This window comes from Salvia hispanica, chromosome 1 (genome assembly GCF_029641045.1).
Source record: "Salvia hispanica isolate PSC_SH4W2 chromosome 1, Shi_PSC_v1, whole genome shotgun sequence".
Lineage (NCBI taxonomy): Eukaryota > Viridiplantae > Streptophyta > Magnoliopsida > Lamiales > Lamiaceae > Salvia > Salvia hispanica.
Window position 1 is genome coordinate 4300468 of NC_142692.1, and position 24544 is coordinate 4325011.

The 24544-nt window shown below is 34.3% G+C and overlaps 4 protein-coding genes, 1 non-coding gene and 1 pseudogene across 14 annotated transcripts; 3 read left to right on the forward strand and 3 right to left on the reverse strand.

Moving 5' to 3' along the window:
* Window positions 1-1223: 1223 nt before the first annotated feature.
* On the forward strand, window positions 1224-1297 carry TRNAN-GUU (transfer RNA asparagine (anticodon GUU)). The gene has a single exon. It is a non-coding gene; the product is annotated as a tRNA-Asn (tRNA).
* A 1510-nt stretch (window positions 1298-2807) lies between these two features.
* Window positions 2808-3654, reverse strand: LOC125224355 (uncharacterized). Its single transcript, XM_048127742.2, has one exon. It carries the CDS (start codon window positions 3637-3639, stop codon window positions 2977-2979), a length of 663 nt encoding a protein of 220 aa, XP_047983699.2. The 5' UTR covers window positions 3640-3654; the 3' UTR covers window positions 2808-2976.
* Window positions 3655-9661: 6007 nt separating this feature from the next.
* On the forward strand, window positions 9662-15022 carry LOC125222088 (cyclin-T1-3-like). 9 transcript variants are annotated; one of them, XR_007176470.2, is made up of 8 exons: window positions 9662-9850; window positions 10425-11043; window positions 11201-11282; window positions 11410-11544; window positions 11912-12087; window positions 12446-14076; window positions 14173-14251; window positions 14342-14479. XR_007176470.2 is itself a non-coding variant. In XM_048124521.2 (7 exons), the coding sequence occupies exons 2-7, from the start codon at window positions 10430-10432 to the stop codon at window positions 14724-14726; spliced, it is 1185 nt and encodes a 394-aa protein (XP_047980478.1). In that variant the 5' UTR covers window positions 9664-9850; window positions 10425-10429; the 3' UTR covers window positions 14727-15022. The 9 variants fall into 9 exon arrangements, 4 of the variants coding, with proteins under 4 accessions (XP_047980479.1, XP_088918698.1, XP_088918699.1 ...); XR_016134485.1 differs by adding an exon at window positions 12171-12354 and having other exon boundaries at window positions 12446-14481; XR_016134484.1 differs by having other exon boundaries at window positions 14173-14481.
* Window positions 15023-15374: 352 nt separating this feature from the next.
* LOC125224280 (sugar transport protein 8-like) lies at window positions 15375-17801 on the reverse strand. The gene is made up of 4 exons (XM_048127657.2): window positions 17540-17801; window positions 17145-17464; window positions 16259-16921; window positions 15375-15950 (listed from the first exon to the last, which is right to left on the reverse strand). The coding sequence occupies exons 1-4, from the start codon at window positions 17649-17651 to the stop codon at window positions 15549-15551; spliced, it is 1497 nt and encodes a 498-aa protein (XP_047983614.2). The 5' UTR covers window positions 17652-17801; the 3' UTR covers window positions 15375-15548.
* Window positions 17802-18586: 785 nt separating this feature from the next.
* Window positions 18587-20870, forward strand: LOC125224421 (sugar transport protein 8-like; annotated as a pseudogene). The gene is made up of 2 exons (XR_016137166.1): window positions 18587-18998; window positions 19712-20870. The product of XR_016137166.1 is annotated as a sugar transport protein 8-like (transcript).
* Window positions 20871-21055: 185 nt separating this feature from the next.
* Window positions 21056-22899, reverse strand: LOC125221533 (mavicyanin-like). Its single transcript, XM_048123648.2, has 2 exons — window positions 22536-22899; window positions 21056-21625 (listed from the first exon to the last, which is right to left on the reverse strand). The coding sequence occupies exons 1-2, from the start codon at window positions 22699-22701 to the stop codon at window positions 21273-21275; spliced, it is 519 nt and encodes a 172-aa protein (XP_047979605.1). The 5' UTR covers window positions 22702-22899; the 3' UTR covers window positions 21056-21272.
* Between the last annotated feature and the right edge of the window lie 1645 nt (window positions 22900-24544).

The window sequence follows — 24544 nt, forward strand, 5'->3', positions numbered from 1 at the left end:
ATTTTCTCGTCAAAAAAAGCAATTCAATCATAACTCTCTCTCTCTCTCACGCATCTATGTTGCGTCGACCTCGAGGTCTAGATGCCATTACCGGGCACGAAGATTACCTTTGGTACATACATCGCTCTATTGTTAAACCAAACCAATCTTCTCTTCCAAATCAAAATCTCAATCGACTCAAAACAATTAGCATCTGATTCATTGTGTTGGTTGTTTCCTTACGCAGGATTTCCGACCGAGATCTTTGGAGACGATTCTAGACGCCATTACCGGGCACGAAGATTACCTTTGGTACATAGATCGCTCTATTGTTAAACCAAACCAATCTTCTCTTCCGAATCAAAATCTCAATCGACTCAAAACAATTAGCATCTGATTCATTGTGTTGGTTGTTTCCTTACGCAGGATTTCCGCCATCAAACATCTTTCTGACACAACTTTTCACATTTAAGGAGAATTGTCTCAATGGGGAAAAAAATGCCCCAAAGTTCAATTATAAGTCACGTAAATTTAGCTTCTGTAAAATTATTATTGATTTTTAACGAAAATTATAATTCTTGACGTTGCTGAGAGATGTATCATCTTCTGTTACCATCATATAGTATATATCTCCTCAGTCCATTAAAAAATTATTTTATTTTGAGATTATTAGGACGACATCCACGATTTAAAGACACATTTTTTATGTTTATTTTTATTTTTTATTTTTGTTAAGTAGATTTCACACAACACTAAATCTTTACACTTACATTTTATTACAAAATTAGTAATACGTACTAATAGTATATAAAAGTGGGACACACATTCTAATTAAACACATGACTGCCATTGTTCTTATATAGTATATAAAAATGGGACACACATTCTAATTAAACACATGACTGCCATTGTTCTTAAGAGAAGAACATTGCATTTGTATTTTTAAGCTAAGATTAACAATCTAGCTTGGTCTGATTAACACACTCGTATCGTAGATTCGTAGTAGTAATTTTCCTTTTGTTAAATATTTTCACATGAACTTATTTTTCGTTTTAGGCATATAATTACACCATTGATGGAAAATATAGTACTACTACTTAGTAATATTTGTCGAGTTATAAAACATTTAATACCGACTTTGATCTAAATCTATTACTACTTTAACTAGTCAGATTAATCATTGTCGTTTTTAAGTTATAAAGATTTCAAGATTAATCACTATAAGTCGGAAATACTTTCAAAAAGCTGGAATAGCTCAGTTGGTTAGAGCGTGTGGCTGTTAACCACAAGGTCGGAGGTTCAAGCCCTCCTTCTAGCGATATTTTTTAATACTCCATTAATTATTTTTCTTTGTTCATTATTGATAATTTTATACTCCTTAATATTTTTATTTCTAATGAAGTTTAGAAATCAATCGAACTAGTAGTATAGAATTTATTTCCTTTCTTTTTCCAGTAATTTATTTTCTACTATAAAATAAAAGAATAAAATGTTTAACATGGACTATATGATTTTTTTCTTTTTCAGGTAATGATAATTTAATGTTTTCTAACAATAGTAACGTAAGCGTATGAATCTCGAGCCAAATAAAATTATATTACTCCTATATCTTTAATTGATGTGGTCTTCAACACTATTTGATCAGATTTGTTTCAAAAGAAAAGTTACTCCCTATATAAGAGCATCACTATTTTACTATAGTATTTTCATTGTTACTTTTGTTTAATAATGATGGATGTTAGCTGGAATTTCCAAATATAGTAACGGAAAATGCAGAAAAATATATATAGTTGGGGGAGTAGTTGATGGGAAAATTCATTTCAAGCTCAAATATAATAAATGACATTTACTTGATGCATGCATGCTAGACGCCCGTTGATACATTAGACATTAAAAGACTCATTTTTTTGGTCGGTCTAAAAAAATGATGAAATAAAGAAACTGTACTAATATACTAATATAGTATATCCATTTAAATTATTCTTAGATTTAAAAATAAAGAAATAAATTATACAAATAGGAGAAGTAATTCGAATAAAGTATACGGTATTACGGTTAATACAACTCCCTGGTTGAATTAGTGCAGATTAAAGTATTCTCATTCACTATATATAACAAGATTTTCTTTAACCCACCTAGCTATATATATATCTCTCAAATTAATTTCATAAAAATATAGTATTATACTACCAATCAATTACTGTATAACATTAGTTTTCTCCATCTTGAACTCGATAAATAGAATTTCGCAGTGAAATTTATTCTTGTAGTAAAATGTATATTTGTGCTGATCATATTTTGGAATCACATGTAGTACATAAAACTCTTTTAGTACTTGAGATTTAGCATCCCATGATATTTAATTTACCGTACTCCACCCATGAATTATTCTTTTTTTATATATATTTGGTCAAAACATCACAATTAAAATTTAATTAAGACTTGAAATTTACTAAAACTTATGCAACCCTACTTTTGAATTTATCAATTAAATATGATACTCCATATATAAATATAAGAAGCAATCATACATTCTAATTTTGTAGTACTTCTGCAATAGATAATCGCATAAATTATAGTAGTACAGCTTTGGAGTTATTATAGATTATCGCAAAAGCAGTCAATGGGTAACTAGTACTTAATTAATTATTACACCAAAAAATTACAACAGTGAACAATTAAAATATACAACAATCAAACCTGGAAATAATCATATGCTTCATCACTCTTTATGCAATAATTGCAATATTTGGCCCCATAAAACTAAAGGGTTTCCAGGTTATCTGGATCATGTTTCTCCACATTCAAACTTAATCAATCAACATTAATAACATAAGAAGAGATCAAGATTTAATTAGAGATTGAAACAGTTACACATCAACCAAATCATACAACCAGATTCAGTTGTCAATTCAATTCAGTTATAACAAACCCTAACAAAATAACATGAAATCAATGCAACCATAACCATTAAACCAAACTCTCTCTCTCTCTCATCTATGATCTACCTTTTCTGGTGGAAAACAATGGCGGCAGCGCAGCATTCTTCGCCTGAATGCAAATAGGCACATTCAAAACCGGCCTAATTCTTATACTAAACGATCCTTTCTTCAATTTATTGCTACTTTTCTCATTATTCCCCACTGCCTCTCCCCGAACTTTAGCTACTGAAGTTCGGGAAGAGGAAGAAGAAGAAGAAGAAGAAGAAGAATTTGACGGTGAAAGCATGGAAGGGCGTTGCTTCTTCAGCCTGAGCAACTCCTTCCACAAAACGGTACATTTGGGAGGTCGAGGAGACGGATCCTCGTCGAGGAACCACGCCATCCTGGCCTCCCGATCCTTTTCACCGTGTTCGACTCTCACCAGCGCCTCGTCGGGTTTCAGGCGGATCCCATTGGCGGCGTGATGGATTGGGCGAAAGGGGAGCAGCTTTCCTTCGCTGAAGAGCTCGTCGGCAGCGATCATGCTGGTTAGGTTTCCGGAGAGGAACTCGAAGTCAACCCCGGGCCATCGCTCCTCCCTCTCCGCCCGAGGGCTGGGGCATATGGTGATGAAGTTGCTCTCGTCGAGAAACTCCGATGAGAAGGATATCCGGGAGCTGGATCCCGTCTCGTCGGAGTCGGAGAGGGAGAGGGAGCGGAGAGGCTCTTCGGAGAGCATCTGAAAAATTGGAGGATGTAAGAATCGTGGAGATTGTGATAGTTTGTGAGTCATGTAGTAGAAAAAATGGTTGTGCTTGAGTTTATATATAGTGTGGGACATAAATTGTTGAATTAACCTTTTATTAAGTGATCTAAATTTGTTTTTTGTGCTTATAACACAAATTCGAAAATATTGGAACAAAAATCTACCCTATTGAAAAGTTAATAGTCGAAACACCAAAATTGGAATCAAATATTGAATTCGTTTTTGACCTAGCTATAGCCTATATATATAATAAATTTTGAAAGCATCTGCATATGCTGTCTCTATGCATGTATCATTGATCTTCTCTATTGTATCTAATGCTTATTTATATTTTATTTTTTTATCTATAGTATTTTTAATAGGAGTATTTTGTAGTGCTTTGCCGTGTTCAATTTTAATAGGAGTATTTCATTTGTAGTTTTATTTTTTGTGTTTTTATTTAGATTAATAATTTGGATTTATTCTAAATTATTTTTTATCATTTAATCTTGATTTCAAAGTTAATAAATTACTAGCCTACTAGGGAATTGGTTATTTGATAATCAGGGATATGAGTATTATTTTAACCTTTATTTTTACTATATTTATGCTAGCTAGCTAGCTTGAACATGGCAATGAACATGCTTGGTGTAGAATTAAGGGGCATTAAGATTGGCATTTAGTGAATAAGAAAAGGAAATGTGATCCATGAAAAAAGAAATAAGATCATCTAGCCTGGTTATATCATCTATGTTAAAACAACTAAATCTTTCTGTCAATTTTCTCTTAAATAAAATATTAATGGAGTATATAATTGCATTACATGACATGACAGGTGGAATTACCTTCTTTAAAGAAACATCCACCAATGACATAACAACCATAAAAACCATTGCTGGAATGAGCATACATATATATAAAGATAAAAAACACTTCATTTATGGGTAACTAGTGTCTTTCTTAACCGGCAGGTGTATGACTGGTCATGGATTAAAGAGAGAGAGAACTTGATCCTTGAGGCATGTGATCACATGGTCAGTTGAATGCCATGTGAATCAACCAACTAAATCAACCAGCATATTTATTGGCAAAATTATCCTTGATAGTCTACAATACAATATCAATGCTAAAAAGTAGAGATGTCAATCGTACACTTTTGGCCAATCATATTCGGATTGCGGATTAATCAGATATGAACTAGTCGAGCTGGAATGTTTGGTTTACAAATTTTAAACCATAATCCTAAATCGAGCTGGCATGGGAGTAATATTGTACTACCAATTTCATATCAATAACTTTCATTTATCAAATATATATCAATGTTTATAAATTTTTACTATCTGAATTTTGGTCCAATGCTTGAGTCATGATAGAATATGTCCGATGACAACCTATTATTTTCTCGGAGAAAATTGAATATGAGGATAATGCTATTTCAGTTATTATCTTTTAGAAATAATCATATTAAGAAATTCATAAAATCGATTTAAATTGGAAAGATGAGTACAATCGATAAATTTAAAAAATCATGACAGAAATGATGCAAGCTTCTGAAAATCAATTTGAAGCTCAATTAATGTAACAGAGATTCTAGACTCAACTAATTGACTCATTACTAATAAAATGTGCAATCATCTTGAGTTAACATATTGATATCATATTTGACTGGAATTTAATGTAGTATTTTCTAATCGTTATTAATGATATAGTAATATAGAATTATTTTCAACACTCGTTGTATATATTAATTACATTTGACCTTAATAATAAGAAAAAATGGTAGTCAGATACAATGGCCTCCAAATTTTAAATTATAAACCAAATTTTGGTCTCACAACGACTTTTTGTCGAATTTATAAATTTTAGACTTATAATTTATGATTATCTTTATTGTTTTTTTAATACTCCGGTTGGAATAAAAAAAATTCAAACAGTACGTTGAAGTTGACAAGCATTACATTATATTGCAAAAAATATATAAAAGTGTGTTATTTTATGTGAATAAACATGATGTAATCATCGTATATAGCCTCCGATTTAATGGCCCATGTTTCTCTCAATATTATGTTTTACATATGATTAAATTAAAGAAAAAACTCAAATTATTGCAAATTAGGGTCGTCCACCTATAAATGGGTCGGATCTTACCATGTGTGCCTGAGTCATTACCTCGAAGGCTCAAACCATGGGCTTCTCTTTTACCAATTTAAGGCCCATTTATGGCTTTTGACTAGTATAAGGGGCCCGAACTTTAAATGAAATTAATTACGAATACCATTATTTATGTAGTTATATTTTTATATTTATATCACCCCATGCTTATCCGAAAATTTCAATTAAAGCATCCAACCATGGGAAAAGTATTATTGTACGATGCAAACTTAACCGAAAGAATACGAGGATATGAAAAAAAACTACATTCATATTGCGATATTGTGAAAATGTTTATAAAAATTGGGTGTATATAGTTCATAGTTCAATTGGACTGAGGAACAAATATACGTTTACATAATTAATTATATCTTATTCAAAAAATATTAATGTAATTTAGGCATATGGAAAATGATAAATAAAAAAATATTGTACTAAAACATAGTAGGTCTTAAATATTAGAGTGAACTTTAAAACAGAGTATTATATAGTAGTACATGTAGTAATCTATATCTATATCTATATATTTATATCTATATCTATATCTATATAAAATGGGAGTTTTGGGGATATTTATGGAATTACAATTTTGAACTCTAGAATGATTAGAATAAATTTAATTTTGTTATCTATACATATATAAAAGGGGAGTTTTGGGGTATTTATGGAATTACAATTTTGAACTCTAGAATGATTAGAATAAATTTAATTTTGTTAATTAATTTGTAGTATATATCTCAACCGGCAGATTGTGGACTATTTATTATTGCACATGCACATTATTATTTCAGGTATATATTATAATTAAAAGGCTCCAATTGAAAATGAATATAAAAAGTCATTATTCACAAAGAATATGGAAAGCCAACAGACTCCAATTAAGCAAGAAACGCATGCACTATTATTTTGGGAATTAAAGCTAAAACTTTAAATCTCTACACCATCTTGGCTCTATATAAATAAATGGATTCAGTATTGAAACAGAGAGTACCCAAGAACAAGCACAAGTAGATAAAGAAAAAAGATAAATGGCGAATTCTAAAGTGAGCAGAGGCAGCCGAAAACAGCTATGTTTGCTCATCCCTCGACCACCGGCTTCATTCCGAAGATGATGAAGATCAATTTGTTTTCTTCCATTTGTGTGTGAATGTGCATAGCCGGATTGTAAAGGCTTCAATATTATTAGTATGTTTGTACAAGAGTTGTAATACTATTCAAATACGTTGTTAGACTGTTATAGACTTGAATACTATTCAAATACTATTAAATTTTTGTAGATTATCATTGTAGTTAATCAAATTCAAATACTATAAATTTGGTCTTTTTTTAACATTTTTGTATTTAAACTCAATTTCTTGGCACTAGAATGAAATTCTCACGAAAATTAATTAGCTTCTGCCACATGAAAAAGTGCTATAATTTCTTATATTCTTTGACATAAATGACATTTTTTAATTCTTAGTTTGCTTAGTTTCATTCAGAATGTGTAGTAATAATAGTTCGCTCTTTTTAATTATTATTTCATTTTTTATTTGTGGTCATTATTAATTTTAATGGTTAATTCTGATTTATTGTAATAAGCAACATATTTTTATTAAATTTATGGTAATTCATGTATTTTGTTCAAATAATACAAGGGAAGTTTTGAAAATATTTAAAAAAGCTGCCTAACTAAATTTAAAATTATAATCTAATTGAGTATATTTTAAAGTTAAGGGTTTATGATTTAGGTTTCAGGGATTGGGTTTTTAGTGTATAGGGTCACTATATTGCAATGAAATGAAGCTCGACTAAGAAGTGTCTCACCGGTGCAATATTATTAGTATGTTTGTACAAGAGTTGTAATACTATTCAAATACGTTGTTAGACTGTTATAGACTTGAATACTATTCAAATGCTATTAAATTTTTGTAGATTATCATTTTAGTTAATCAAATTCAAATACTATAAATTTGGTCATTTTTTTTTAACATTTTTGTATTTAAACTCAATTTCTTGACACTAGAATAAAATTCTCACGAAAAATAATTAGCTTCTGCCACATGAAAAGGTGCTATAATTTCTTATATTCTTTTACATAAATGACATTTTTTAATTCTTAGTTTGCTTAGTTTCGTTCAGAATGTGTAGTAATAATAGTTCGCTCTTTTTAATTATTATTTCATTTTTTATTTGTGGTCATTATTAATTTTAATGGTTAATTCTGATTTATTGTAATAAGCAACACATTTTTATTAAATTTATGGTAATTCATGTATTTTGTTTAAATAATACAAGGGAAGTTTTGAAAATATTTACAAAAACTGCCTAACTAAATTTAAAATTATAATCTAATTGAGTATATTTTAAAGTTAAGGGTTTATGATTTAGGCTTCAGGGATTGGGTTTTTAGTGTATAGGGTCACTATATTGCAATGAAATGAAGCTCGACTAAGAAGTGTCTCACCGGTGCAATCTTAAATTATATCTTTTGATACACAATATCTTAAATTAATTTTACATTTCATATGCTACAAAGTTGGGGATTTTCAGTTTTTTGGTAGTATATTTTAGTCATTTACCAAAAATGTTCTAATTTTTGAAATAATTTTATAAAATAATTATTATTGTTGGATATTTAGAATATATCTATATATACATATATAAAATGGTAGTTTTGGACAATTTTAAAATAATGTTGTTTTAATTAAAAATTAATTAAAATTATTTTTATTATTTGAAAGGTCAAATAATTATAACTCCATATATAAAAGGAGAGTTAATTTTTTTTTAAACAATGTCATTTTAATTACAAATTTATATATCAATTAAAATTATTTTTATTATTTGAAAGGTCAAATAATTATAACAATGTATGATTTTAACCCATATAATAATATTATTATTTTTATTTCAAATCAATATTTTATATTTTGAAGAAAATAAAATGGACCGTGCATAGCACGGGCGTAATACTAGTTTTTATCTAACATAGAAGATTCAATTTCTTCAAAGTTATACTAACATAGTAAAATTTTAAAAATTATTTTTAATTTTATTTTTTATTAGACTACAAATTAATTTATATACTATTTATTAAACCATTAAAAAAAGTACATATTATAGTGTTTTATGTATACACCCAGATAAAAAAAGATTGCATTAGTTTTGCATATACATTTAATATATTATTAGTAGTAAATATGTTGTATATGCATCTATTATACAATAATTATTTATTATTAGTACTAAATTTATTGTGTATGCATCTAAAAATATGTATCATAGTACTAATAATTTTTAAAAATGTAAAATGTATTTTTTAATTATTATTTATGCATATTATATTTTATATAAAATTAAAAGTTAAAAAATATGTAATGTAAGATTTGAATTCTTAAAATAATGAATTTAGATTAAATAAGCTCTTAAGGATTTAAAGATAAAATGAGAAAAAAAAATAAATTGAGAAGAACTCAAACGTGATTAACGATTTTTTCCAAATATTCGTGGTTATATTTTTCAAGTTCAGTGACCTAAAACGTGCGAACATCATTTTCACGGAACCAATTTTGAAGTTCACTTTAAATATTAATAAAAATTAAGATAACATTAAATACTAATTAGTCTACAATTTTATTTTTATAATTTTATTTTTTTAATACTATTAAATAAAAGTATTTAATCAAAGTATGTACACCCAACGTCAACTACAAAGTTTTAAACGCAAAAATCAAAAGTAATTATACTCCAAAATTTTTTATTTAACCAAAAGCATGTTCACAATTGATTCGGTTGATTTTTGATTCACTACATTGCGACAGTGTAAAAGAGGTTAATCAATTTATATGTTCTAATCTGACCCGACCACGCATCGATTTGTAGGCGAATACTTTTCAAATCTTATTTATTCTTTTCAAATCTTGTTTATTTTCTCTCTCTTCTCCCTCTCTCACAATCTACAATTCACAAAGACACAAACCCTAATCTCTCAATCTCAATAGGGAATTGCGTATTTCCAGCTCGGAATTAGCGATCAGTCTTTCCAGATCTTACATCCCGTGTTGCCTATCAGGTATTATTCCTATACGTCAATTACCTTCTGAATTATTTTTGACGGGTTTAAAGAGTTAATTTTTTAAATCGTTATGCAGAATATTGGATCTTATTGCGTTGGATGTCGATTCTGTGCTTTATGTTGCTGTTGTTTATGTAAAAGTTGATAGGATTTTGGAAATTGAACTCTCAAATACTAGGTTTGAATTTTGATACATTTTCAAAATCTATGTTTCTTTTAGACCAATATAGCTAACTGAATTGTGAACGATTTTGTCCTTCCTAGATTTTTCAGTGCTGAAATTGTTATACATTTGATTGTTATAAGTTCATACACAACGGTGTGTAATGTTGTTTCAGTAGGTTTAGAATTGATGGGTTGATGGTGATCTATTATGAGAGAGAGGCATATAATTTGAGCAGTCTCGAAATAACTTTTGTTGTTAAGAACTTAAGATGTATTTCCATTATCATGTCATGGGTGATTGAATTGGTTGTTGGTCTTCCTAAGTGCATAACAGATATCACTAAGAGAATGCCTTTTTCTGGGTTGTTGCATTTTGTATGTTCTCTTACTTTGATTAAACGAGCAGGAATTATGTCTTTTGTGCGGCCTCAGCAGCCACGAGGTGGCAAATTTCACAGAGATAATAGATCGTCTTGTGCTAGAAATAGCAATATGGCTGTGAGGGCCACTGGTGCAGCTCCTCCTAATTACCACGGGAACTTTGGCACACATGACTACAACAACTACCATGACTTTACTCAAACGTATAGGTTGGATGGACTCATGTATGACCGCCGTGGGCCTGATTTTGCACCATCTCCCAAAAGGAGAAAGACTTCAGCTTTCTCTGCTGAAAACACTGGGTTCATTTATCAGCAGCAACAGACATACCAATATGATCTTGCAAATCGTGCTGACTCATTCAAACCTTCCAGATACTATAATGCTTGTGCAGATGCCCAATTAGTCTGCAAAAGTTCTTCTGCTGTTGCTGAAACCAGGTCTGGTGGTGCCAATCCGAATGCTTCTTCTGCATCAAAGTGTGACCCGTTAAAGTTTGAGGATGAGGAAGTGGTTTTCATGTCTAGGGATGATATAGAGAAATCATCTCCTTCAAGAAAAGATGGCATTGATCAGCTGCATGAAACATATCTGCGATACTCATATTGTTCCTTCCTTCAAGATATTGGGGTTAGGCTTCATTTGTAAGTATCTTACCTTGAAAAATACATTCCACATGCTAAAGGAGACATAATTTAAAAGTCCATCCTTCTATAACTATGTTGGTTCGACTATTTTTTTGTCTTGCTATGTTTTATGTTAATTATCCAAAGATTCAGATGCAATACTGTTTAATTTCAGACCTCAAACAACCATTGGGACTGCCATGGTGCTCTGCCATCGTTTCTTTGTACGCCGATCTCATGCCTCTCACGACAGATTTGTGAGTTTCCTTTCATTTATGTGGCACTTTGTCTTTTGTAATTTAGTTAATGCTTTCTAGTATCTTCTGGTTTGCTGAAATTGGCCTTTGGAGGTAATTAAGTGGTACTTTTATCATTGGCTTGCAGCTGATAGCTACTGCAGTTCTTTTCCTGGCTTCCAAGTCCGAGGAGACACCATGTGCTCTGAATGATGTCCTAAAAGCATCTTGTGAAGTTCTCCACAAACAGGATTTCTCACTTCTTTCATATATTTTACCCATTGTTAGTATCCTCTTTACTTCTCTCGCTCTTCATAGTCTGACCTTGGCTTACTTCCTTTTATGAGATGGTGTAAATTGATTGATTCAAACTGTAAAAAGATTCAATTCTCAAATTTGATTTCAAGTGTATGGTTCTCAAATTGATTATTGAAGATATAATCAGTATTTATTCCTTCTTGAAGAATTCAAGACATACTAGGAACTTGAATTCTTTGTTATGGTTTTGGCCTATTGAATTGTGATCAAGGAAAGTTCCCTTTTCTGATTTAACCTAGGTGAACTGGTATTTGTATTTAGTCTGTTGTTTCTGTTGAGTAAGACGTGTACTAATTTAGTTGCTTTTCTCTGTGACTAATTTCCTTGAACAGGATTGGTTTGAAAAATATCGTGAGCGGATGACTGATGCTGAGCAATTGGTCTTAACAACTTTGAATTTCGAGCTTAATGTGCAGCATCCATTTGAATCTCTGACTTCTACACTTCAAAAACTAGGCTTTGCACAGTCTGTCTTGGTGAATATGGCGCTGGACTTTGTCAGAGAAGGGTAAGTTATATTATTTCAAGTATTGCTATTCTCAGTTGTTAATTTGAAATGATACCTGCTATACATTCTGTACATGTAAGTAGAGCCTTCTGATATCGAGACTGAATATAAATGGAGTGAAAAAGTTACCAGTACCTGAACTGTAATTGACACTCTGATTGGTGGCTTCTCTATTATTTGGATAACCAATGAGGTCAATAATATCATTCGGGAGGAGGATATACACGATTTATTTACCTTTTGGTCCTCAGATTGAATCTTTCTTTTGTGAGTGACAGTCATCTGATTCATCTCTATATTTACTTTGATTCAATCTAGAATTCAATATTGATATTTCTGGAATGCCATATAATTGCAGGGTTTATAGAAGATTAGCATGCACCCATTATGATATTAATAGCCGGAGGTTGATCTGCTGATCATCAAATGTGTTTTTCATCTGAAGTTGAACTTGCTATATCTTGTGGATTCCTTTCAAATTCCAACATCTTATTAGCATGGGCATTTGCTCTAGAAGATAGTTCGTGGGTTAATTATTTTATACTCCATTTAGACATTACTATGTCTTAGACTCTTACTCAGTTTCAACATAGGTTGCTTATAATAAATCTGAAGAATACCTCAGATTTTTGTTTGGGCATGATGGAACTAGTAGCTCATCTTCCATATGTGGTGACCAATTCCTTTTAAACACTTTGATTCCCGAAACCATTTGCGATCAGGTGACTGAATCCTTTACATTTCAGATTTCACCCATCCATATATTACCCACCAAAATACTCCGTGTTTTTTTGACCTCTCATCTGTTTTCTTTTGCTTCCCATTTCCTTTTTCTTCTATTCTTTGGTGAGCACATCTTCCAGCTTCAATAAATTTTGAAGGTCTTCATATGCTACTGAGCTTTGATGGGTAAGAGTTTTGTATGTCATGTTCTGAGAAACTTCTATTCAAGGGCTCAAACCTTAGTCCTTTGTCCAGTCAAATAAGAACAGAAAAGGTAGGAATACTTGCCAGTTACCACAATAGTGGAAGCATGCCCAGGAGAGATGGGGAAGTCCCTACTTTAATTTTAATTATTATTGACCTGTTTGAGTATCCATTCACAATGATCATCACTGTTCAACTTCTACATTTTCTGCTCAAATTTGGGCTGGGATGTTGGTGGGGTGTAACAGTTGTCATGTGTTCTATAGAGTTCGAAAAAGAGTTGCCTAGGTGATTCTGTTTTTTTTTCCTTGCTGTATTGGGGCTTCATCTAGTGGGCGTCATGTCACCATACACCATACGTGGTGCATGCTAAGTGTTGTCGCAGAAAGAAGTAGTAATATAGTCTTTTGCACTTGGTTTTTTAAAATATTAGGAAGACCATCTTTTCTTAACATCCATGGAGGGAACATCACTTTGATGTTCTACATTTACTTATCATAGGTTTACATACCTATCCATACATATATGTATATTTACTACTAGTTGTTGTTCCATTTACTTATCCGTAGGGAATTATCAGACCATATTTACATATACCACTGTAGCTCTAGTGATACTTTTCTTTTAAACTTTGTAAAGAGTGTAATTAATAAAGTTATGTGGATATTATGTCTGAATTTGTAACTTAGTCAAGAATATAATGTCTGATCCAGCAACCCTAATGCTTGAAGATAGTCTAAATTTTCTGAGGACTCGACAAAAGCAAAGTATAATCTAATTGGTCGTGGAGTGATAATCTGCTAAAACTAATTTATGAAGTCACAGTGAGTCTACGAACATCGGAGCATTCATGCTGCTAGCCTTATGTCTTACAAGGTGACCCGAGCCTGTTCCTCTCTTTTATGTGCATCCACATCAGCATTCTTGTTGGTAGACTGGCAGCAGAGACTGGAGTTGGAGTTTTGTTCTATAGATTGTTTGACATGTTTTATACTGGGATATCAATCAGCATTTCCCAGAGGAATCTGGGTATATCCGACTTGGATGCTGCCTTATTAGTTGGTAAGGGATTCAATTATTGGCTTTTTGTTTTTTGAAGTGTCAATTTGTTTAACTATTAACTGTTTCTGGCCATGGCAACTGCTCTCCGAACATAAGATTTTTTAATTGTGGCGAATACATCAATGAGAATAAGATCATGCAAGTTGAATTGTTGGTGTTGCTTCTGCTTCAAATGGTTTGGTTTTATAATCTGTTTCATATGTATTAGTCTATCATCATATTTTGATCACAGCATTTATTCTGAAATGAAGTTTCTTTTTTGCAGACTCAGAAGTTCGCTATGGCTTCAGTTTAAACCTCACCAGATAGCTGCTGGTGCTGCCTACCTTGCTGCCAAATTCCTAAATATGAATCTTGCTTCATGTGATAGCATCTGGAATGAGTTCCACACGCCGCCATCTGTACTAAAAGGTATCACAGTCACAATACTCTGTTTCTTGATATTTTTGTCTGATTTTAACTTGAATTAAAAAAAATGGTATTAAACTAACTGGATTGTCTAAAATTGTTCTTGTTTGGGATGGTGATTAGAGTGTTATTGCATACTTGTCAACTTTTATACATTCAGATATCTTAGCTCGTCTATCGTTATAACCTGCTTGCAACTCTATGATGCAGATGTTGCCCATCAGCTGTTGGAACTATTGTAGAAGATCCAAGATGAACTCCATAAGATCCCAGCTTACATTAGCATACACTCCCACACTACTCATGATCATCGCGATTTTATAGAAGTAAGCATTTGTTAGTGTCAACAGAATGCTTCCCTATGCTACATTAATAGTAGGTATATATTCTGCACAACTCCTCTTGTATCATTGTATGCGCCAAAGATTGAATCTAAATCACTTAATGTTAAGTTTTTCTGCATTAAAGATAATGTAACTTCTTGGAGTGTATTCTTATGTTTATACGTATCACCTAATGTATATTTATATTTTATTCAGCTTTAGGTTACTTGGCTTTATGTATTGCTATGTTTTTTTATTTTTAATTTATTTTGTTTGCCCCCCAAAAATATGAATGGGTTATTAAAGAATAAAATCTAGATCTAGTCTTTTTTTTGGAGATAATTTGAGATTGTACTCGTGCATTACTCTATCTACTAAAATCCATTGATTTTCTTTAACAAACAAAAGTTCAAATACATAATTAATATACTAAATGAACTTACAATTTGTGTTGAGTAATTGTTATTTTTACATTCTTTGGTCAATTTTAACTTGCTACTATTAGATTGATTGAAGTTATAAGTTGAGGTTGGTATATAAAATGTAACAGGCTAACGATGAGACCTAATTCAAATTGTGAAATTGAGAGCTTTCCTCTTGATGAAATCCCAATTGAAAATTGAAACAATGGTAGAAACAAGCTTACTTGTATGGCACATACAAAGATTCAAAAGAAAATAGAAAAGAGAAATGAAAATGAAGGAACAGCATGTGCCAAAGCACTACTAATAAAGAGTGGACTCAAGCCATCCCATACTCACTCCCTTCCTCTTTGTAGAAGCTGCTCCACACAGGATGCCTCTTCCATAGCCTCTCCTCCACCTGATCGATCGGAATCCCTTTCGTCTCCGGCAACAGGTAGAGCACGAACACCCCCATCGCCATAATCCATGCCGAGAAGAAGAAGAATATTTGAGCCCTCATGTGGCACAACATCGACAGGAATGCCTGGGCGATCACGAACGTGAATATCATGTTCGTGCTCACCGCAAAGGCAAACCCCGCCACCCTCGTCTCTATCGGGAATATCTCACTCGGGATCAGCCACCCCATTGGCCCCCACGACCACGCGAACGACATCACAAATGTGCACACCAGTATCACCACCACCACCGCCATCCCTTTGCTCATCGTCCCCGTCGCCTGCAATTCTTAGGCTCAGTTTGGTAGAGTAGATAAGTCAAAGATAGAAGAATTATCCGAACTAAACAGTCATTTGGTAGTACAGTTAAGTTAGCATAATGACTAACAACCATTTATTATACTAAGATTATGTTTGGCAGGATAGATAACTTAGTATATGTTTGGAATTCTATGACTAGAAATAGTCATTTCTGATCGTAGAATTCCAAGCATAGATGAGTTACAATGAAGTTAGCACATCTTACCTACTAACATGTTCCTTATGGAGTAGTAACTGTTATGCATCTTAGTAATAGACTAATACCTACCTGGAGGTGTGTGGACAAAATCACCCCGATCGCCATCTGGGACACGAACATCTGGCACGACGCTTGCAAAAGCAGCTTCCGCCTGCCAATCTTGTCCACGGCATAGATGGAGACGAACGTGGCTCCTACGTTTACAAGGCCGGTGACGACAGAGGAAAGCAAGGAGGCATGGGAGTTCAAGCCGAGCGTCCGGAAGATAACCGGGGCGTAGAACATGATAGCGTTGATACCGGTGAACTGCTGGAACACTTGTATTATGGTGCCCACAAACAACGGTGGGAAGCTCGAACGCATGAACAATCTCCTGAAGTGGTGCTTCCCCTGCTTCGCCTGCTCTGCCGCCGCCAATATCTGGTCAAACTCCGCGTCCACGTCATCAACCCCGCGGATTATCCGCAGGGTTTCCCTCCCTTCTTCCTTCCTCCCCATCTCCACTAGACTCGGTGGAGTCTCCGTTATGAATAGGGAACCGCCGAAAAGGACTAGGCCTGGCACCGCCGCTAGGCCTAGCGACACGCGCCACCCGCTCGGGTGGATCATCACCGTGGCATAGTTAATCAGGTTGGCGACGAAGATCCCTATCGTCACAAATAGTTGAAACAGGATGTTTACCGCCCCCCTATGTTGCTGGGGGGCGATCTCTGTTAAAAACAGAGGAACAGCCTGCATTCAGTAGTTTTGCAACCATCAGTCTTAACTACTGAGTGCAGACAAAATCCTCCATTTCCAAAGTACTGTTTCCATGTGAAACACTATTTTGAAACAGACAGTCTAGCTATGACCTAGATGTCTGTTTCAAAATAGTGCTTCATGTGATCACTATTTTATGGAACGGAGGAAATTCGAACATGACCTAAAACTAGCATAGTTACTCATTGTTACCTACTTCATTTGCGAACCCGACGCCAACCCCAAAAAGGATCCTCCCCGTGATGATCATCCACTTCTTCTCCGCGGCTGCACAGATGATGGCGCCCGCGATGAAGAAGGTGGAAGCCATGGTGATGGTGGGCTTGCGCCCCAACTTGGTGCAAGCCTTGGACGCGAAGAAACTCGCAATGAGGGCTGCCAAGTACAAAGAAGAGGTGAAAAGCTGGAGCAACTCGTCATCGTATCGACAGTAATTATCCTCTTGCGCGTGTAGCTTTCTCTCGTGAACATGAGGGAAAAACTTCACCAAGAAATCATCCATGGACGTCACTCCACCTAATCCACATCAAATAAGATACACATACTTATTTCAAAATTTTCGATTTTTTTTTTAAATTAAGAATTTCATACCCGAAATTCCAATGTCGTAGCCGAACATAAGGCCGCCGAAGGCAGCCAGAATCCAGCATGCGAACACATAGGGTGTGATCTTAGATTTGTAATGAGGCTCGCGGCTGGCCATTTTCTTGATTTATGTATTGCCAAAATAATGTTTTTTTTTCTTCAAAAAAGAAAATTATTCCTACTAACAAGATGTGTAGTGTTGTCTAGTTCATGATAGTAGAGATGCCTAAATCATATTGATCAGAATCTTTTTCCATTGTCAGTTGCTGTTGATGATGTGAAAGATTAAATGCTCAATTTTTTTGATCTTATTTTTGGTTTTATAGTCTAACTCGAAACTAATCTTAGGCACTTTGAAGTCGGACAAAAGTAGGGGAAATTGATGGATGAGAAGAAACAAGTGAGAGTGTGACTCCGATTATTCCTCCTCTCAAAATTCAAACATTTGAAACTTTATGAAAATTAATGAATATCATAGCGCGACTTATTAGCTATATGGTCTCCGTATTATCATACCATAATCCTCATAATTTCTATTTATTAGATTTTAAAAAATAAAACCATCAATATATTGATTCGAATTTTGATTGGAACATAAGATTTTTCAGTATATTGGAAAATATTCTTAATTGATTAATCAATTAGTAGTAATACAATTGAATTACAAAGTTAGGGTATGACTTATGTATTAGATTTCACTTTTTATTAAACGTTGATAATTACCAAATAAATTTTTGTGACTTATTTGATTTGTGTTATGAATTAATGCCGTTATTCTAAATTTGTTAACAATTGGTAAGAAATCCTCTAAAAATTCACATTATCCTCAATCCCTTTAATTAGTGAAAACTTGCCGTATATCTTTCCACATTACCTTATCCAAATTTATAATTAAGGCTATAAAAACTGGCTCTTACTCATCATCCATATCTCCATGATTTCTGTGTTTTCTAGGGTTTGCAAATTAGTATAAAACCCCCATTCCACCATCAATTGCAACAATAATCCAATCCAATCAAACATGGCAGAGCCTTCTTCAATCAACCAAATCAAAATAAAATCGAAAACAACTCCATATGTGGTGATATGCTGGATCTTCGCGGCCATGGGGGGCCTCATGTTCGGGTACGACATCGGCATCTCCGGCGGAGTTTCGGCGATGGACGATTTCCTCCTCAAGTTCTTCCCCAACGTGTACGCAAGAAAATTGATCGCGCACGAAGATAACTACTGCAAATACGACGATCAGATGCTTCAGCTCTTCACGTCTTCGCTGTATCTCGCCGCTCTCGTCTCCAGCTTCGGGGCCTCCAAGGCCTGCTCCGTTCTCGGCAGGAGGCCTACTATCAGGCTCGCTTCCGTGTTCTTCGTCGTCGCTGCGCTTATCAGTGGATTGGCCCCCAATAAGGCCGTCCTCATCGTCGGGAGAATCCTCTTCGGAGTTGGCGTCGGATTCGGCAATGAGGTTAGAGTTACACCCAATTTTTATTAGGGTTGTTCATCAATTTAGTATCGAATTTGCATTCATAAAAGTTACGAGAGAATTTTTTGAAACTTTGTGATTTATTATTCAAATTTTCTAAGCAAATAACCCTTTTTATTATGACTGATATTTTGAACAAATTTCGAGATTTTTTCGTTGATTTATGAGTATGATCACCAAAGTTTTCAAACATCATGTTTCTTTAGTTAGTACTTTTTTTTTGTCATGAACTCAGTACTGTACAATTTTACCAAATCTTTTATCGTGGTAATATAAGGCAATTTATATTCATGACTTTTTTGGCTGATTTTTTAAATTTGACTATACTCAATGTCAATTTATGATATACTTAATTAGGAGTATTAAAGTAATTAATTGCATTGACAATTTACGATTTATGACTAATTTTTAAAAGTTGACCAAACTTTATGATTTTGTCATTAATTTATGAATTTTTTTTTCTAATTGCTAATAAGTCCAAACTTCATGTGTATTTGACCAAACATTATACACAAATCCAAATTTTATGATGCCTAACCAAACTTTATTCAGACTTTCTTAGTGATTTTTAAAATACAGCATAAGTTTTTTTTTTGCAAATTTAAAAAATGTGTTGTATTATAACTGATTTTTAAAATTCGATCAAACTTCATGATTTTTCCGTTATTTATTAATTAATAAATTAATTATTGCAGTCTGTCCCCCTCTTCTTATCCGAGGTGGCGCTGCCGCACCGGAGAGGAGCCGTGAACATCATGTTCCAGCTCTTCGTGACCATCGGGATCCTCATCGCGAACCTAGTCAACTTCGCGGTGGCCAACATCCACCCCTACGGGTGGAGGATCGCCCTGGGACTTGCCGGAGTCCCAGGGCTCGCCCTCTTCATCGGCTCGTTCGTGATCATGGAGACCCCCTCGAGCCTGATCGAGCGCGGCCACGAAGCCGAGGGCAAGCAGTCCCTCCAGAAGGTCCGCGGCGTTGACGACGTGGAGCACGAGCTCGAGCAGATCAAGCACGCCTCCGAGCAAGCGAAGAAGGTGAAGCATCCCTTCAAGAAGCTGATGAAGCGGCAGAGCATCCCTCCCCTCACCATCTCCATCTGCGTCCAGATCTTCCAGCAATTCACCGGCATCAACGCCATCATGTTCTACGCGCCCGTCCTCTTCCAAACCATGGGGTTCAAGAACGACGGCGCGCTCCTCTCCGCCGTGATCACCGGCGTGGTCAACGTGGTCAGCACCTTCGTCTCCATCGTGGCGGTGGACAGGCTCGGGAGGAGGAAGCTCCTCCTCCAGGCCTGCGTGCAGATGCTCATCTGCCTGGTGGGGTCCGGGGTCATCCTCGAGCTCCACCTCAAGAGCGTGGGGACGCTCGACAACAAGCTGGCGACGATCGTGGTGGTGCTGGTGTGTTTGTTTGTGATGTCGTTTGCGTGGTCGTGGGGGCCGATGGGGTGGCTGATCCCCAGCGAGGTGTTCCCCATGGAGACGAGGACGGCCGGGTTTGCCTTAATTTGCGGTGAGCACGAATATGCTGTTGACGTTTTTGATAGCGCAGGCGTTTTTGTCGATGATGTGCCATATGAGGGCGGGGATCTTCTTCTTCTTCGCGGCGTGGGTGGTGGTGATGGGGGTGTTTGTGTGGTTTCTGATACCGGAGACGAAGGGCGTGGCCATCGATGAGATGGAGGAGAGGGTGTGGAAGGTGCACCCGGTGTGGAAGAGGTTCATGCCAAGGGATGATGGTAAGGGGGCTGAGTTGACCTAATTAGGGTTCTATTCTTCAATTTTAGATTCTTTATTTTTAGTTGATTTTAGTGGAAATGGAATGATTTAATACTATTTGATGGATTAAGATTATATATCGAACATTTTACAATCAATATTATGGAATAGTAGTTTACTGTATTTTTTAGACAAAACACATCTAGAGGTCCTTGTATTAATACATTGTGTTTTGTTTTGTTATAAGGATCTAATGAAATAAACTGCATTAGTATAATTAAGTATCTAGTGAAACAAAAAAATTGAATGAGGATCTAATGAAATAAAATGTACTATTAGTATAACGTGTTTTGCCATTTTTTATCTAACATGTAGTGTATATATAATTTCCAAAGTAAACTCTAATAATGAACCACAAAATGCAGTTACAATTAAATGCAATTGATAACAACATGTGCATGAGCATCACTAGTTTGAGAAAGAAGTAAAAACTGGCACTCCTAATACATATAGTACAAGTGCAATTTTGGCATTATGCAAAAAGGGTAATGAACAAGTAGAGCAAAAGAAGATTGGGAAGAAGGCATCGGAGTTGGAGAGAAGGAGGTGCGGCGCTGGGTGAGGGTGAAGGGGTGAAGGGTGGGGGGAGAGGCGCGGAGAGGGAAGGCGTAGGAGAAGGGGAACGGAGCACGTTGATGTCGACTTTCTGGCCGGATTGGCAGTGGCCGGGGACACCGCAGACGAAGAAGTGGTGGCCGTGAGTGTCGATGGTGATGGAGTCGTTGCCCGTGGTGTGGGTGGAGATGGGGGACGATGCGTTGCACGCCTTGTACTCCGAGTGGATCACTTGCATCACGTTGTGGAATTGAGGGTTGTACTCAAATACTGAAATTAAACAAACTCTTATGAAATAAACGCAAGTAATCACGAATATAAACGAATAAATAATAAATTGTTTACTCAATTTGATACGATCGATGTGTATTTGTTTTTGGGTCACACCCAAAAGGCTCCAAACTGATTGGGGTTGGAATAAATTGTATACACCTTCCAACTTCACCCAGACTCCAGATGTAGGATGAGTTTGTACTCAACAGTTACAATGACAGAACATATATAGGGAGTATATGCAAAATAACCAAACTATAAATCTTGGTACCAATAGGAATCATATTGGAAACTCACAATCGTGCATACATGATTAAAGCGTGCGATCTTCTTGAAAATTAGGGAGTTGCAAATAAGAACGTGTGAAAGTGATCAATAATGATATGTTGGAAGACTCTAATGTGCACGCGGGGTGACTATGATACCATTTCTAATCATAATGTCGTCTTACGTTTCTTTTAATAGCAAGGATAAATTTTTTTTTTTTCTAAAGCGTTATTTGTAAATCGGTAAACCAGAATTAAAAAACCCATCAATCTTAACCGACGACGATTCTGATTTAAAACCGGCAGCATGACTATTCATTAATTAAAATCACAATAAATTGTTTAGTGCTAAACGAAACAAATTTGGTCTGAAAACATTGATTAAGTATAACAAAATGGAAGTAACTGTTTTATTCTTTATGTATGTATAGATTATGCACACACATTTACTATTGTTGAACTCAAAATTAAAGAACAGTGAACCGGCCATCTTCCCAATCATTATTTAATTTGTTTCATAATGTCAATGAAATTATGAAAAACGATATCAATTTACAATTTATGTTAGTAATAAATAAACACACCTCCACACACATACATACATATATATATAGAGTGTAGAATTGAGAAAATAAAATTACCAATAACATCTCCAAGTTGAAATGTTTTAGTGGAAGACCAAAGCTTGTAATCAACATTGCCAATGGTAGTCCAGCCTGCTGAATCTCCCACCTTATAAACAGCTCCTTTTGTTACTTCAAACCAACCTAATACTACTATCAAACACACTGCCATTCTCATTGCCATGCTCTCGCTCTCTCTCTCTCTCTCTAACACTTTTTTTTCAAAGGAGCATATGAAATTTTGGATTTTTGGGAGCTTTCAAAATGGGGTCTTTTGATGGTGATGAGTGATGATATTGTTGATGACAGCAGTGTTTGGGTGAAAAAAGTGCTCTACTAAAATAACGCCCTTTTCATATACTAGTATTAAATTCTTTACTTTATATGTGATAGAAATGGCGGATAATGGAAAAGTATAGCTTTATTATAAACTAATTTAGAGCAAGAAGTGGCTGTTGGTTAGCTCTCCATCTTAATAATTACTAGCTTTTAGTATACTCCACTTCTACCGTAATAAATAATCTTGAATACATATGTAGTTGAGCAATTAATTCTTTGGTGGAAGTTGGAACAAATTAAATTAGTCCAATTCAGATTATCGGATTGTAATTTGATTCAGGGAATGGGTTTCTTAGAAATCAATTATTTCCACAAACTCTAATTGGGCTTTAATATTTGGGTTTCTAGGTAGGTGGTACTGAGCAGTTAAATAAATGAGACCATTTAGCATTTACAATAACTGATAGTACTACAAAAAAAAAAAACAATATATGCCTCAGTTTTTATTTTTGATTAAAAAATTATTAAATTAATAGTTTTATTTGGGTATCCGTCAAAGTATCTTATACATAAGTTATAATTATAAAATTAAAATTTGCGATAAGTTAGAATAGGAATTTGAGAATAGTTCCTATTGAATTAGTATGAATTATTAGGCATTGTGACCTATGTTCATACACCTGATTATGAAAAATGTATACAATTAATGGCCACCAAAACTGATATCTTCACTCTTCAATGAAAATTGAAGTTATGTTTGAACATGATGAGTCCAAGATCGGTCAAAAACATTCATTAATGAAATTGATTTGGTCAGCTCACGAAATTGGTTAGCTTTTAGTACACTCAATTTCATAACGTAATAACATATATATACATAATTGATCAGTTTATATTATTGCAATGAGTATTCCAAAGAATCAACTTCCCAATTTGTTTAGATGTCTAGGTAGGCAAGCATTAGGCATCAGCTAAAGTATAGCATAAATTTATTTTACACTTATTGCAAGAAAATGATTACTAGCCCCTTTACTTTATTAATTAATTTTGATCATACTATCTTTAACTTGGCTAAAAGTACACATATATGACACTTATTATTTATTTATTTATGTGGCCGTGATGGCATGAGTCTGATTTATTAATATTGAAACTAAAAGTGAGTGGATGGAGTAGTCACTAAAACTAAGTCTTGAAATACTTGAAAGCAAAGAATGATTGAATGCATATATGTAGTGGCGACGGGTAATATCAATCATGATACTTAGTTGTGTTGGGCTGTTGGCGTCCTTTCTTATTAATCTCTACTAATTCATTTATTTTGTATTCTTGTTTGACAGTCTTAATTAGTTTAGTAATAAAAAATATGAAAAATTATAGATGAAAAATGTTAAGGATCTAATGGCTTCGAGTCTGCAATCGATCCTCTTTTTCCAGAGAAAATTGGTGTACTGGAGTTATTTAAAGTTCTAAAAATGCTCAGTGCTAACTGCTAAGAATGACCAACATAGTTCTCCGAAAATGGTAACAAACCGAACAATACAAAATCAACAAAGCAATTCAAAAGAACGATGCACTAACAACAATGTACAAAACTAGCTGCGAAACAGCAAAAAACGCACAACGATTATGTCCGTGTATCTCATTTAGGCACAACTTCTCGAATAAGACAATCGAAGAATGGATCTGATAACCACAAAAGGTTGCAAAAAGAAAACCATAACGACAAAATGAAGAATTAGTGAGGC

Bases quoted from the DNA above. Each gene is read 5' to 3' on its own strand.
- LOC125224355 (XM_048127742.2), bottom strand. From the start codon at position 3,639: ATGCTCTCCGAAGAGCCTCTCCGCTCCCTCTCCCTCTCCGACTCCGAC.
- LOC125222088 (XM_048124521.2), top strand. From the start codon at position 10,430: ATGTCTTTTGTGCGGCCTCAGCAGCCACGAGGTGGCAAATTTCACAGA. The intron at 11,044-11,200 runs GTAAGTATCTTA...GTTTAATTTCAG, and splicing joins ATTGGGGTTAGGCTTCATTT to ACCTCAAACAACCATTGGGA. The intron at 11,545-11,911 runs GTTAGTATCCTC...TTCCTTGAACAG, and splicing joins TTTCATATATTTTACCCATT to GATTGGTTTGAAAAATATCG.
- LOC125224280 (XM_048127657.2), bottom strand. From the start codon at position 17,651: ATGGCCAGCCGCGAGCCTCATTACAAATCTAAGATCACACCCTATGTG. The intron at 17,465-17,539 runs GTATGAAATTCT...GATGTGGATTAG, and splicing joins CTACGACATTGGAATTTCGG to GTGGAGTGACGTCCATGGAT. The intron at 15,951-16,258 runs GTAGGTATTAGT...TAAGAATTGCAG, and splicing joins TTTTGTCCACACACCTCCAG to GCGACGGGGACGATGAGCAA.
- LOC125221533 (XM_048123648.2), bottom strand. From the start codon at position 22,701: ATGGCAATGAGAATGGCAGTGTGTTTGATAGTAGTATTAGGTTGGTTT. The intron at 21,626-22,535 runs GTAATTTTATTT...GTTTAATTTCAG, and splicing joins TCAACTTGGAGATGTTATTG to TATTTGAGTACAACCCTCAA.